Below are 12,127 nucleotides of genomic sequence, written 5' to 3' on the forward strand. Positions count from 1 at the left end.
GAGCACGTCCCCCCCGGGGGGGGACGTGCTCAAAAATTTTTTACTGATAGGGGTGGGCGATCAAAAAAGTTTGGAGACCACTGTTCTAGACAGCTCACATTTCCTGTCTCTCAAAAGGGATATGTACCTTGCCTGAAATGGATTATTTAAATACAGCAACCATGTGTTGTAACCAAGCTAAAGCAAATCATAAACCTGTCTTTAGCCTGCTTAGCATAGGGTCTTGTGTGTGCTACAAAGTGGAACTGTTACAACTAGGTTAGGGGACTAGTAGGTGGTTACCAAGTCCCTTAATAGGGTTACCTTTAAATTAAATGGACCCTAGAAGTTATTGGCAGGAACACTAAGGACATAAAAGTTAGTATTTCAGGCTTATTATTGTATTTACATTTCCTGAATGAGTGTTAGATGCTTAAAAATGTTTCTGACCATTGTACTTGCTTGAATCCCAGGTTCTGTGTAGGGGGTTAATGACCGGCCAGTCCCTTTTACTGAATTCAGACTTGGCTGGATTCACAAATTAGGTGAGATGTTTGTTTCAGCTCAGCCTCTTTTGGCGGTGTATTGGCCTCACAAACTACCACACAGTTTAGCCAACTGACAGTCTCTGGACCAGTGGAGCAGGTCACTTCTGAGGAACTTGGGGTCTTTTTGTGGATCGCATACATTATGATAGCACTGGCTAGAGTCAGAAAGTGACTCTTTCAGGAACCACAAAGATCAGAGAAATATGATATGAATGTAAAATTAAAAATCCAGGATTTAGCATTTGTTTGTAGCTCATATCCTGAGTTTAGCAGGGCCGAATGTCTGATGTCCTATAGCGCTAATAATGGCACTTGTGTATATTTGCACTTTAATGGTTTTACAGTGTTTTGAAAAGAGAACTAATTCTCACAGCCCCAGGTGAAGGAGTAAGGTAGCTAGTATCATTTTACTGATTTGGGGGTAGGGGAAAAGACAGCAGTTAAGTTACCTGTTGAAATGGCACATCAAGTCAGTGGCCATGCAAGGCTTAGCACTCTTGTGCTCCTAGCTTCTAGCTTCATGCTGAATCTACTACACTATACAAGCTTCTGTAGGTTTCAGAGTAGCTGTGCAGTCAGGGGCAGCCTATGGAAAATCATTGACACTGGAACAACGTTCTGAGTTCTTGATGTTAAATCCACCATATTTCCAGGTTTGACACGCAATTAATTATGCTTTACTAATAGATGTGTCCTAATATTGTGGACCAGTGTTTGGGCTACATGTGGTGATGCATAGGGAAGAAGTCACTGCTAAATCTTTGCAAAGGTAGTTGAGCCTGTGTTCCCATAGCTAAGGACTCTGCTGCAAAAGAAGAAGTGGATGGGGAATGACCGTACATCCCCTTTTCCTCTCTAGTCACCTCAGCTGTCTGCATAGATGACATGTCCTTGGACTGTCTGACCTAGGAAATTGTATTGTATTAGGACGCATTAACTAACGTGATGTATAACATTCAGTGTAGCCAAGTGCTATTGGGTTAAATGTGACAGCTCTTGCTCTACATTTGCAACGGGATTGTTTTGGATTCTGTTCAGTGCACTTTAATTTACTACTTGGTATGGTTAATTAAAGTACCTCAGACTTACTTGACAGTTAGTTAAACCCTGGATGATTTAATTGAGAATGTGAGCATTAGTGTAATTGGCCAAAATGACACTAGGCCTGTTTGGAATGCTTCTTACTTGAAATTTTCCTCTTTCTAATGCTGCATGTACAAACCTAGTGAGAAAATGAGACTAATACAATTCCTACCCTAGTAATTTCCATGGATATTTTTTACACTGAGTAACTGTCTGGAAATTAGACTAGCTTTAGGTGGCCTAGATGAAGGAATGGGTTACTTGAGAATCCAGATGGTAAAATCTTTCGGGTTTTAATTTTTCAATGTGGGACTTATATAGATCTTCCCAAAGTTTTCACCATGTGATTTCAGTAATAAAGGATGGTGCATGTGTAGGTCTTTTCTTTCAAAAAAACAAACAAACAGGGAAAGCATATTGAGAGAGTGATTTTTTTCTTTTTCTTTTTACCTCCAGTTGGGTTTTCTTCACAGAATTCTCAGGTAGTGGTGTTTTTTGTTAATGGTACCCAGTTGCTTATGAGGTTTTTCCTATTTCTCTCCTGCTTGATCTAACATCACCTTTGTTGTGCTTAGTGATTGCTAGCATAGGGGACAACAATAGACTCTTGTATCTTATTTTCATATACAGTTTCACCTAAGAACTTAACAAACTGTGTCCCCAAGCGTGCAAAGAACTCCAGTGGCTGGACCCCTGTGCCCAAGTGGTGCCTGACTGAAGTCTGAGGAGCTCTGTGGGTATGCAATTAGACGCCCATGTGAGTTGACTTGGGCTAAGGGACTGTTTAATTGTTGTAAGCATTTGGGCTTGGGCTGCAGCACAGGCTCTAGGACCATGCGAGGGCCTGAGAGCTTGGACTCAATGTCTACATCACAATTGCCCCTTACCTCAAGCCCTGTGAGACCATGTTAACTGGAATGGGCCAGACGCAGGTGTCTAATTGCAGTGTAGACCTAACTTGTGCAAATTCAGGGGCTTACTTCACGTGAAATCCAGTGCAGAAGCGAGGCTGATTGTAAGCCCTTTGGGGTAGGAACTGTGACAATCCTCTGAGACCGCACCTAGCACGTTATGGGTGCTACGGCAGCATAAATAAGTCATATCCCAACTTTGTGCCTTCCACTAGTGCTATTTTATCTAGTCCTTCTCCAAGATGGGCTCTGTCTAAACAGGAAATATAAATGAGTTGCTGCTGCGTTTCCTCTTTGCACCTTGTTCACTATTCTTGAGCACTTTCCTCTTCATCTCCTTTCAGGGCTTTGGAGTGGAGTCCGGAGCTGGAGCGCGGAGCAGCTCTGGAGTGTGGAGCAGCTCCGGAGCAGTGGAGCTGCAGGTTTTTGCCTGGAGCTGGAGCACAGCTCCAATGCCCTGTCTCCTTTCCTAGTGCCTCTCTAAATAATCAACCAAATGTTAAGTTCAGATCTCAGTTGAAGCACTAAGAATTATTATTATTAATTTTTAACCTACCTCAGAAATTGTCGGGGCATCAGCCTTATGGCTCAGCAGGGGATGCTTTTCAGAGGCATTGGTGCTGTGCTCTTATCAGTTGCAGTAATGCCAGGCGTCATGCCTGTGCTGCTGCTTCTGTAGCACTTTCAGTCAATAGCTCTCAGAGCAAGAATATGAGGTTAGAAAATGAACCTTGATCTCATGCATATCAGTGGGCCACAACAGCATAATATTCAACAAGCACAGAACCCAAGTGTGGTCAGCTTGCATATGTTGTGGGAATTTGCATGGTAAATCCAGCTTAGTTTTATAGGAACACCACCATATCCTGCATTGTGAAGATCAAGCAATCCCTAGCCAATGTTGTTAATACTTTCTCCCTGATTTTCAAGGATTTAGTCAAATAAGTGGTAGAATACTTGAACAATGCAACATATTTTTTTATTCTGTAACTGCTTCTTTCCTTTTTCTTGAGAGTATAATCTGAATGTTATTTGGCATTGCAAAGTAAAGTTCACTATTGAACAGAAAAGGGGTTACCATCTGTTTTCTTGGCGTTTTGGCACTGAAGTAACATCTTCTATGAAATAAGACATGCATTGCATACAAAACATGCTTATAAACAATATTGCTGTGTGTCCAAGGGACAGCTGGTGAGCCTCTGTTTTTTTTTAAATGCCCTTTAAAACTCAATAGACTATTTTTAAATTGGCATTTATAACTGTTTCAGGTTTAGAGTTCCTACATCTGTGTAAATAGAAGTATATGATTTAATTGGGGATTGGTCCTGCTTTGAGCAGGGGGTTGGACTAGATGACCTCCTGAGGTCCCTTCCAACCCTGATATTCTATGATAACTGCCTCATCTGTTCCTTGTCTCATTAGTGACTTCACTTGTCCACTTTTCAATATATATCACTGTTTTTTCTGCTTCAGGCTCCCCTCTTTTTTTCCTTCTCTTTACCCTTAAAAATCTATTCACTCTGTGATGAACTCAGATTCTCCAAGGACACATTGAATTGCTGTAAATGAGCAGTTAAATATGAAAAGATGAACAACCTAGTGAGCCTAAAGGTTTAAACAAAAAAGTAGGCCACCTGTCAAGTTTGCCAGCGCAAGTTTGGTTTGATAGGCTCCAGAGTCATCCTGATTACTTCATTGTCCTCTTTAAAAAAAAAAACAAAAAACCATTCTCTTACTGGTGTTTTTTTCCTTTTCTACTTGGCGAACATAGTTTATGTTCTGTGTTTTGAATTGAACGGAAATTAATGTAGCTTTAAATAAACAAGGAAAAAAGAACCCCAAAACCACTCTGGAACTTTACCTTGAGTGGTAACATCATTGATGTTATAATAGAGTTGGAACTAAATCTTCAACTGTCATTGCTCCATTGACTTCAATGGAACTGTGGGCAGGTCTACACTACAGCAGGGATTGACGCTTTGAGATCGATCCACTGGCAGTCGATTTAGCATGTCTAGTAAAGACCTGCCAAATCAACTGCAGATCGCTCTCCAGTCGACCCCTGCTTTGTCCACCTCTTGCAGAAAGAGCATCCCATTGGAGCTAGCTGGTGGGGGTTTGGAACCAGTGTGGACCAGCAGGCCCCCTATCAGCTCCCTGCTCCCCTAAGTTCCCTGTGCGGCAGCCGCTCAGCAGGCTATCAATTGCCGGCAGTTCAGCTGTCCCTCCGCCCACTGCCATGTGCTGCTCCTGCCCTCTGCCTTGGAGCTGCTCCCAGGAGCCTCCTGCTTGCTGTGCGGGGGGGGAAAAAGGGGGAGCTAATGCCAGGGTGTCCCCTTGCTCCTGCACCCTGCTTACACTATCTCCATAGAGCGGAGGGGTGGGGGAGGAGACACAACAGGGCTCAGGAGGGAAGGAGCTTGCTGGTAGCTGCTGCTGTCTCAACTTCCTGATCTACTTAAAAAGGCAATGTACTTAGTGCGGTCAGCATACTTAAAGGGGCAATGCACTTCTCTCTCTCGCTCTCTCCCACACACAGGGTGTGCGTCTCTGTCTCTGTCTGCTGTGCTGTTTCCCCTCCTTCCATTTGTGCTGCCTTGTAGAGTGTGAGACTACATTAACAACAATGTGTTAACCCTTGAGGGTTCAGCTGAGTGCTAGTTCATCATTTAGCGCTAAGGCATTCCCCAGGAAATATCCCATCCTCTTCCAATCATCATTGCTGTGTATTTCCCTGGAATCTACCCCCCCCATTTACATTAATTTTGATGGGGAAATTGGATTTGCTTAACATCGTTTGACTTAAAATCGCATTTTTCAGGAACATAACTACAATGTTAAGCGTGGAGTTACTGTAGTATTAAAAAATCTTAGTGAAATAGAGAATGTATTTTATTTGACTAATTTAAAAAAACCTTGTGTAGGAATAGAAGGATTTTTCTTACCGTGTTTGGGCCCAATACTTTAAGTATGTGTCTCTTTAATCTTATAGCCAGAAATATAAGGTATTTCTGGAATCTAAAGATAGAAAAGGCCATTTAAGGTGTCCCAGTCCATCTGTATGTTGTTCCCTTTTGTACGCTTACTAGGATGCTGATTATTCTTCCTAATGAGAGTTAAATTTGTCAGGCTAAAGAGGTGTGAATGAAGAGTTGGACTCTTTTTAGATATGTCCCTAATAGTAGTATCTAATGAAGTTTATGTAATTTTCTTTTTGTTTTTTAGCATCCCACCAAAGCAGAAGAAAAACTACTCAAGCACCTAAGATGTGAGAAATCCTTCCTTTTTCAAAAGGAACCATTTATTTTCCAAAATGGATCGAAGTAAACGGAATTCAATAGCAGGATTTCCACCACGCTTGGAGCGCATTGAAGACTTTGATGGGGGTGGCGGAGGTGACGGGACCGTGTCCCAGGTGGGGAGAGTTTGGACCTCTTCGTACAGAGCCCTGATAAGTGCCTTTTCCAGACTTACACGTCTTGATGACTTCACCTGTGAGAAAATAGGCTCTGGTTTCTTCTCTGAGGTGTTCAAGGTGGGTGGCTAACCTTAGTGATTCTCCTCTTTCAAGTCAATGATGCAGCATTTTGTACAGAGGCTGTGTTCGAGTTTCTGAAGGAGGGCCTCTCCTGGTCTGCTAGTCATCTGGAGTTCTTGTATGTGCTTTGCCTAGGGTGAGTGAGTAGTGGGGATATTGGCAAGTAGCATAAACATTTTCCCCAACCACTTACAATATGGTGTGTCATTTATTTTAGGAAAATTGCAGAGGAGGATGGGGGAAAACTGTGGAAAATTTTTGGATTGGCTTTTTGTTTCTTATCTATGTTTTATTAAGTGCATGCACACATTAAATATGTATCTTTTATATGCTGGGGAAACTGTGGTCTGGATGTTTTCCATTTGGCTTTGTAATTGGGCCAGCAGAACTGCACTTGTTTCTTTAGTACAGGTTGCTGATCTTCTTTGCTTCCTAACAGGAGAAGTAGATGTGTTGTGATGTTGGTACGTAATTGTGGAATCTGAAACAACATGCTGTAGTTTATTGCACAATGCCTCTGTACCCTCCTCCTCTTTTTTTTCTGTTTCCGTCTCTTCTCTTCATTCCCTCCTTTCTTTTTCTGATTCAGTTTTTCAATAAAAAGAATCTCTTATTCTTTGAGCAGATCTGGGGTTGTGGCAGTCACCTGCTTCTTCTCAGTGTTTGGAAAGTTAGTAAGCACTGTGAAGCCAAGATGAGATTGTGCAATCTCAAGTTTATTGTGTCAGCAGTGTTCTGCAGTTCTGGCTCTTCTAGTAAGGTTTATAGCCATTTTGATTTTTGCTAGGTATTAGGCCAGGCAAAATATTTTTAAAGCTCTTAACTTTGCTATAGAGGAATTGATAAATGCATTGACTTTTAAACTTTAAGGTGTTGCAGAGATTATTGGCTTCTTTCCCTGATTTTATGGCTTTGAATAAAGTCATACTCCAAATTGTATTTACATCTCTGACATGAGATATAGCATTTCCAGATGTTACACTAGTGACATAACACTTCTGATAGTCTTGTACTGTGTATTTTAAAATTGTAAAAACTCCTAATTCTGTGGTTAAGTGCTTAAATTACTAATCAAAATAAAGGTTACGTTACATAAATTATGATTTTACATTTTGTTTACACCTCTTTGCACAGAAATGTTCAACACCGCATATGTAGTTATCTGCTTTTGGTGCTAAGGAACAGCACTGCATGGAATAGCCTAGCAGTAACTAGAGAAAGTGAATTTATGTTCTAATGGTACACAGGATGATGCTGTTTGTTGTTTTCATTTCTAGGAGCTACCGTAACCTCAGCAGGCCCTGTACGTGCTGTGCAAACAGGCTTTTTAGATTAAATTGCTCGTTCTTAATCTACCACCTAATACTGTTGGATTTAATGAGAAAAGTTTCATGAGGAGGAGAAGGCAAATGTTCCAGGCAGAAGAGGCAGCATGGAAGAATGTCAGGAAACAAAAGTTGGTGAGGGATTCAGTGGGAGCAGTTAGGAGCAAGGTGTGGGCAGAGGAAAGATATATTACCAGCATATGTGCTAGTTGATCTACTGCTTTAGTTTTCTAGATGAGATGATCTTATCATGACAGGCCACAGGGAAGATCTTTGCTTCTATATACGGTTTAGTGTAGGCAAATAATGGCTCCTACTGACCCTGGTTTTGAAAAATCAATCTACTTGACGTTCTCTAGTCCTTTGATAAAGGTATTTAACTTGTAACTCCACTGCAGAGCCCGTCTCTTGAATGAGCATGTTACATGAGGCATACATTTGACCTATGGTGGTGATGTGGATTTAAAATGTAATATCTCTGGGATCCAAAAGTGACGGCAGATCATCTGCAGGGAGAAGAGATGCCCAAATGGTGGAGTCTGGTTCAATTCCCTCCCTCCCCCATCTCCCAATCTGTAGGACTTTGTTTCGATTACTGTGGAGCAAAAGGGATGAGAAATGTTTTAAGATGATATTCTGTGATGCAGTTTTAGTGCTCATTTGGATGGTAAGTTTGTGCTCTGCTATGATGTCAGTAGGGCCACCTATGTGATTAACCCAAGTTCACTGATGCTCTGATTTCATATTAAGTTTCTTGATGTATGTCCAGTATAGAGACAATTTCGTGGTTCAAAGGATTACTAGTTCATCTTGGTCTGCAGTCTCTAAAATGGAAAATCAAAGTCAAGACAAATCCTAATAATTCTAGACTTTTTTTTCTGAGGCAGCTTTGTGAGTGGGTAGAAAATCCAACTTTCTAGCTTAATGAATTTATATGAAATAAGAGCTTTGGTGACACCATTCTGAAGTATACATCAAACATTGGATTAAGAACATAAGAATGGCCATACTGGGTCAGACCAAAGGTCCATCTAGCTCAGTATCCTGTCTTCCGACAGTGGCCAGTGCCAGGTGCCACAGAGGTACAGAGAACAGGTAATCATCAAGTGGTCCATTCCCTGTCGCCCATTCCCAGTTTCTGGCAAACAGAGGCTAGGGTCACCTCCCTGCTCATCCTGGCAAATAGACGTCGATGGACCTATCCTCCATGAATTTATCTAGTTTTTTTGAACCCTGTTATAGTCTTGGCCTTCAGAACATCCTCTGGCAAGGAGTTCCACAGGTTGACTGTGCGTTGTGTGAAAAAATACTTCCTTTTGCTTGTTTTAAGTAGGCTTTGTACCTGTAACACAACCAAGGATACTTTGAAAGGCTAACTGGTTGCAATGTGAACAGTTCATTTTATTTGTCTAATTTCTGTGATTAGCTGAAAAAACTCTTTTCCAAGTACAATCCTTCACAATGGATGCAATTGCTTGCTGTTAAATTGGGGGTTGTAATGAATACTAGTTTAAAATAAAGTATCTTTATGTATAACACCTGTTAATGGAAAATCATGAGAAAAACATAGCTAACAGCAAGTACAGCACATGTTGTTTGGGTTTTCTATTGATGGTTGTGTGCCAAGGCAACTCTTAACATGCACTATTGAATTCTTGTTCTACACATTTCCTATAATTGCAGATAAAATTTCTACTGGAACTTTAAGGGCTTTTAATGTAGCAACAGTAACAAGTGCATCTGAAGAAGTAGGTTTTTTTACCCACGAAAGCTTATGCCCAAATAAATTTGTTAGTCTTTAAGGTGCCACTGGACTCCTCGTTGTTTTTGTGGATACAAACTAACATGGCTACCCCTCTGATACTCAACAGTGACAAGTTACTTAAATCCAAATGGATGTGTTTGGGGGTTTACGCAGCATGGAGTATTAATCTGGCATATTATTAGCCAGCAGTTTAGCAATTCTAGCATCCTTAACGTTATATAATATGGAATTGGAGCTTAATATTCTTCTGAGCTGTCATACTGCAATAGCTGGTATAGTTAGAAGTAGTTGGCTAATAATTGGCTTCTGGCTTAGACTCCACAGGCCCGTGCAGAACATGAAAGATTGTTCTCAAATTGGGCTAGGCATGAAAAATCTTTTATTAATGAAACAAAAACATTAAGTTTCCAGCTAGGAGGCAAGTGTACTGCAAGACCATCAGGTACTGAGAGAGCTATAATTTAATGTGGGGGAGATGTGCATCAGACACTGAAACTGAATACCATACTATGAAACACACACTGTTCGTTATATAATACAGTAAGACTGAAGTGAACGATTAATTTGTCGTTTGTTCAGAACTCCTGCGAAAAGCATTTTGTGCTATTAGCTTTATACAAGGCCTTATGTACTCTGCGGCAAGCTGTACTTAAACTCTGTGGTAAGGCTCCTGAATTCTGTGACACTGGAAATTCTTCAGCCGCCTTGGGTGGATTTTAAAAACAGATTTTTTTCCCTCACCAAAATATGAGTAATACAACCAGCCCAGAATTCCCTGTGGCATTTATTTTAATATTGATTCTATTTAATTCACTCTGCCCATGAATTTCAGTTTCCAATGTGCTGAAGATTTTTGTATTGACAGCATAACGAACTGTCTTGTGGAACCTGTTATTAGGGCTTCTGGAAGTTTTGGCTGCTATGAAGGGACAATAGAGGGTTTTGGAAGTCAGGAAGGCTTGGGATTGTGGGATAAGCACACTAGCTGGGGTTCCTTGCTAAAATGATCTTCAGTGAAATAATTAATGTTGACAGTTAAACACCTTATAAAAGTCTGCATTACATCTATGCAGTTACTTTTATCAGTCAAACTTGTAATCTCTTCAAAGAATGTGATCAGGTTTGTTTGACAAAGACCTATTTTCCATCAAACCAGATTGACTGGCATTAAAGACTTAAAGGATAGGAATGTCATTATCAGTTGAATCCCATATATTTAGCTTAAAATGTCGCTCTTGAGCAATCTGCTGAAGGTTTCAGTATATTCCATGTCACACTGGCATTCGATACCCTTCTAGATTAATTTAAGATATAATCTTCAGACTTATTACAGTATTTCCTGAGGCCTTGTGTAAGTGCAGGGAGAGGAAGGTAAGTAATGGTGTAAAGCAGACTTGTGTTGTACATTTAGAGTACAGAATAAGGGGCTGGTCCTTCAGCTGTGGTTTTGTGTTAGACACCTTCAAATTACAAGGAATTTTTAAAAATCGAATTTCTTTATATAGAAATGTACAATTCATATACTTGGCAGTTAAATTTCTCCTTTTTGACAACTTCGTTTATGCCTCAAGAGATTGAACGTTTATAATCACCTTCCTGGGAATGAATGAAAAGCTGGGGAAGGAAATAGAATGAAACTATTCAATAATGTAATGGCATTTTTAGCAAAAATTCTATTTTTGGAGGTTTGCCTAAATGTGGCTGGGATGATCTCTCAAGACTGAGGAAGACACTGATCTCAAACCATTAAAGCACAAGTTTCAGTGCTGTTAATGGGGGAGGGGACCTAATTATTAAGAGTTTTTATTTTGGGTGGCGTGTGGGAAGGAGAGATTATTTCCATTGCACTCAAATAATGACAGTATCCGCATTCCTACATTTAAACATTTTAGCACACACTAATTCAAGTGTGGTGGGTCACTTTCCTTTGATCCTATGCTGATTGAAGCTAAAATTCACTGTGCTGATTCAGTTCCTTTTAAAATCTAAGGCTACGTCTACACTAGAAACTTCAAAGCACTTCTGCGGCAGCGCTTTGAAGTGTGTGTGGTCACGCATGAGTGCTGGGAGAGAGCTCTCCCAATGCTCCTGGTAATCCACCTCCACGAGGTGAATAGCTCTGAGCGCTGGGAGCACGGCTTTCAGCACTCCGAGCCTGTCCACACTAGCGCTTTAACGCGCTCAAACTTGCTGCACTCGGGGGGGTGATTTTTTCATACCCCTGAGCCAGCAAGTTTATAAAATGTAGGTATAGACAAGCCCTAAATGTCACTTAAAAAAAAAAAAAAAAAAAAAGAGCATTTACAAGGACTTCCTTTAGGTCTAAGTTAATACATACTAGATAGCCACACTGCACTATGTGTGTGTGACTTCCTTATAATTCATACTGGAAAGTTTGTCAATCTTTGATAGCTCTCTTATACATAGAACTAAAAGGAAAGTACATTTTGTAATTATTTTGTTCATGCTTTATTTTTGTATATATGTATAGGCACATTCTTGCACCTCTTGCTGAATCCAGGAATAACAGTGTTGTATATTCTTTGAGTAAAAGCAAAGGACTAATCAGTTTCACTTTCTAATTCCACGATCTCATGAGTTTGTAATGTTCTTTTATTTTGAAAGTAAAGTGGCCATATGATCTGGTGGCTGAATACTCTCAGATGCCATGGTTATTGGTGCGGCCAAACTTGGGACTTTTAGCATCAAAAATGAGAGGCCTCTAGTGCCTGAGCTTAAAAGACTTTCCAATATTCAGTGTGTGACTCTCCCCAGCAGGCTGCTAGCTCAAGCCAAGGCAGCACTCACATGCTAATAGAAACAGAAGAAATGTTAAAAGGTCATAGTGTGTTCAAGCCAATTCACTTGTTAGAATAGAACAAATGAGAATGTTATCACAGGTTTCAGAGTAGCAGCCGTGTTAGTCTGTATCCGCAAAAAGAACAGGAGTACTTGTGGCACCTTAGAGACTAACACAT

General features: G+C 40.6%; 1 protein-coding gene across 2 annotated transcripts in view; it reads left to right on the forward strand.

Moving 5' to 3' along the window:
• Positions 1 to 12,127, forward strand: part of TESK2 (testis associated actin remodelling kinase 2) — a 115,131-nt gene that overhangs the window by 8,938 nt on the left and 94,066 nt on the right. For both annotated transcript variants that reach the window (XM_034778167.1, XM_034778168.1), the window contains exon 2: positions 5,747 to 6,056. In XM_034778167.1, the coding sequence (XP_034634058.1) occupies positions 5,835 to 6,056 (222 nt within the window). In that variant the 5' untranslated portion in view covers positions 5,747 to 5,834. The remainder of the gene's footprint in view (positions 1 to 5,746; positions 6,057 to 12,127) is intronic.

Source organism: Trachemys scripta, chromosome 8, assembly GCF_013100865.1.
Source record: "Trachemys scripta elegans isolate TJP31775 chromosome 8, CAS_Tse_1.0, whole genome shotgun sequence".
Classification (NCBI taxonomy): Eukaryota; Metazoa; Chordata; order Testudines; family Emydidae; genus Trachemys; species Trachemys scripta.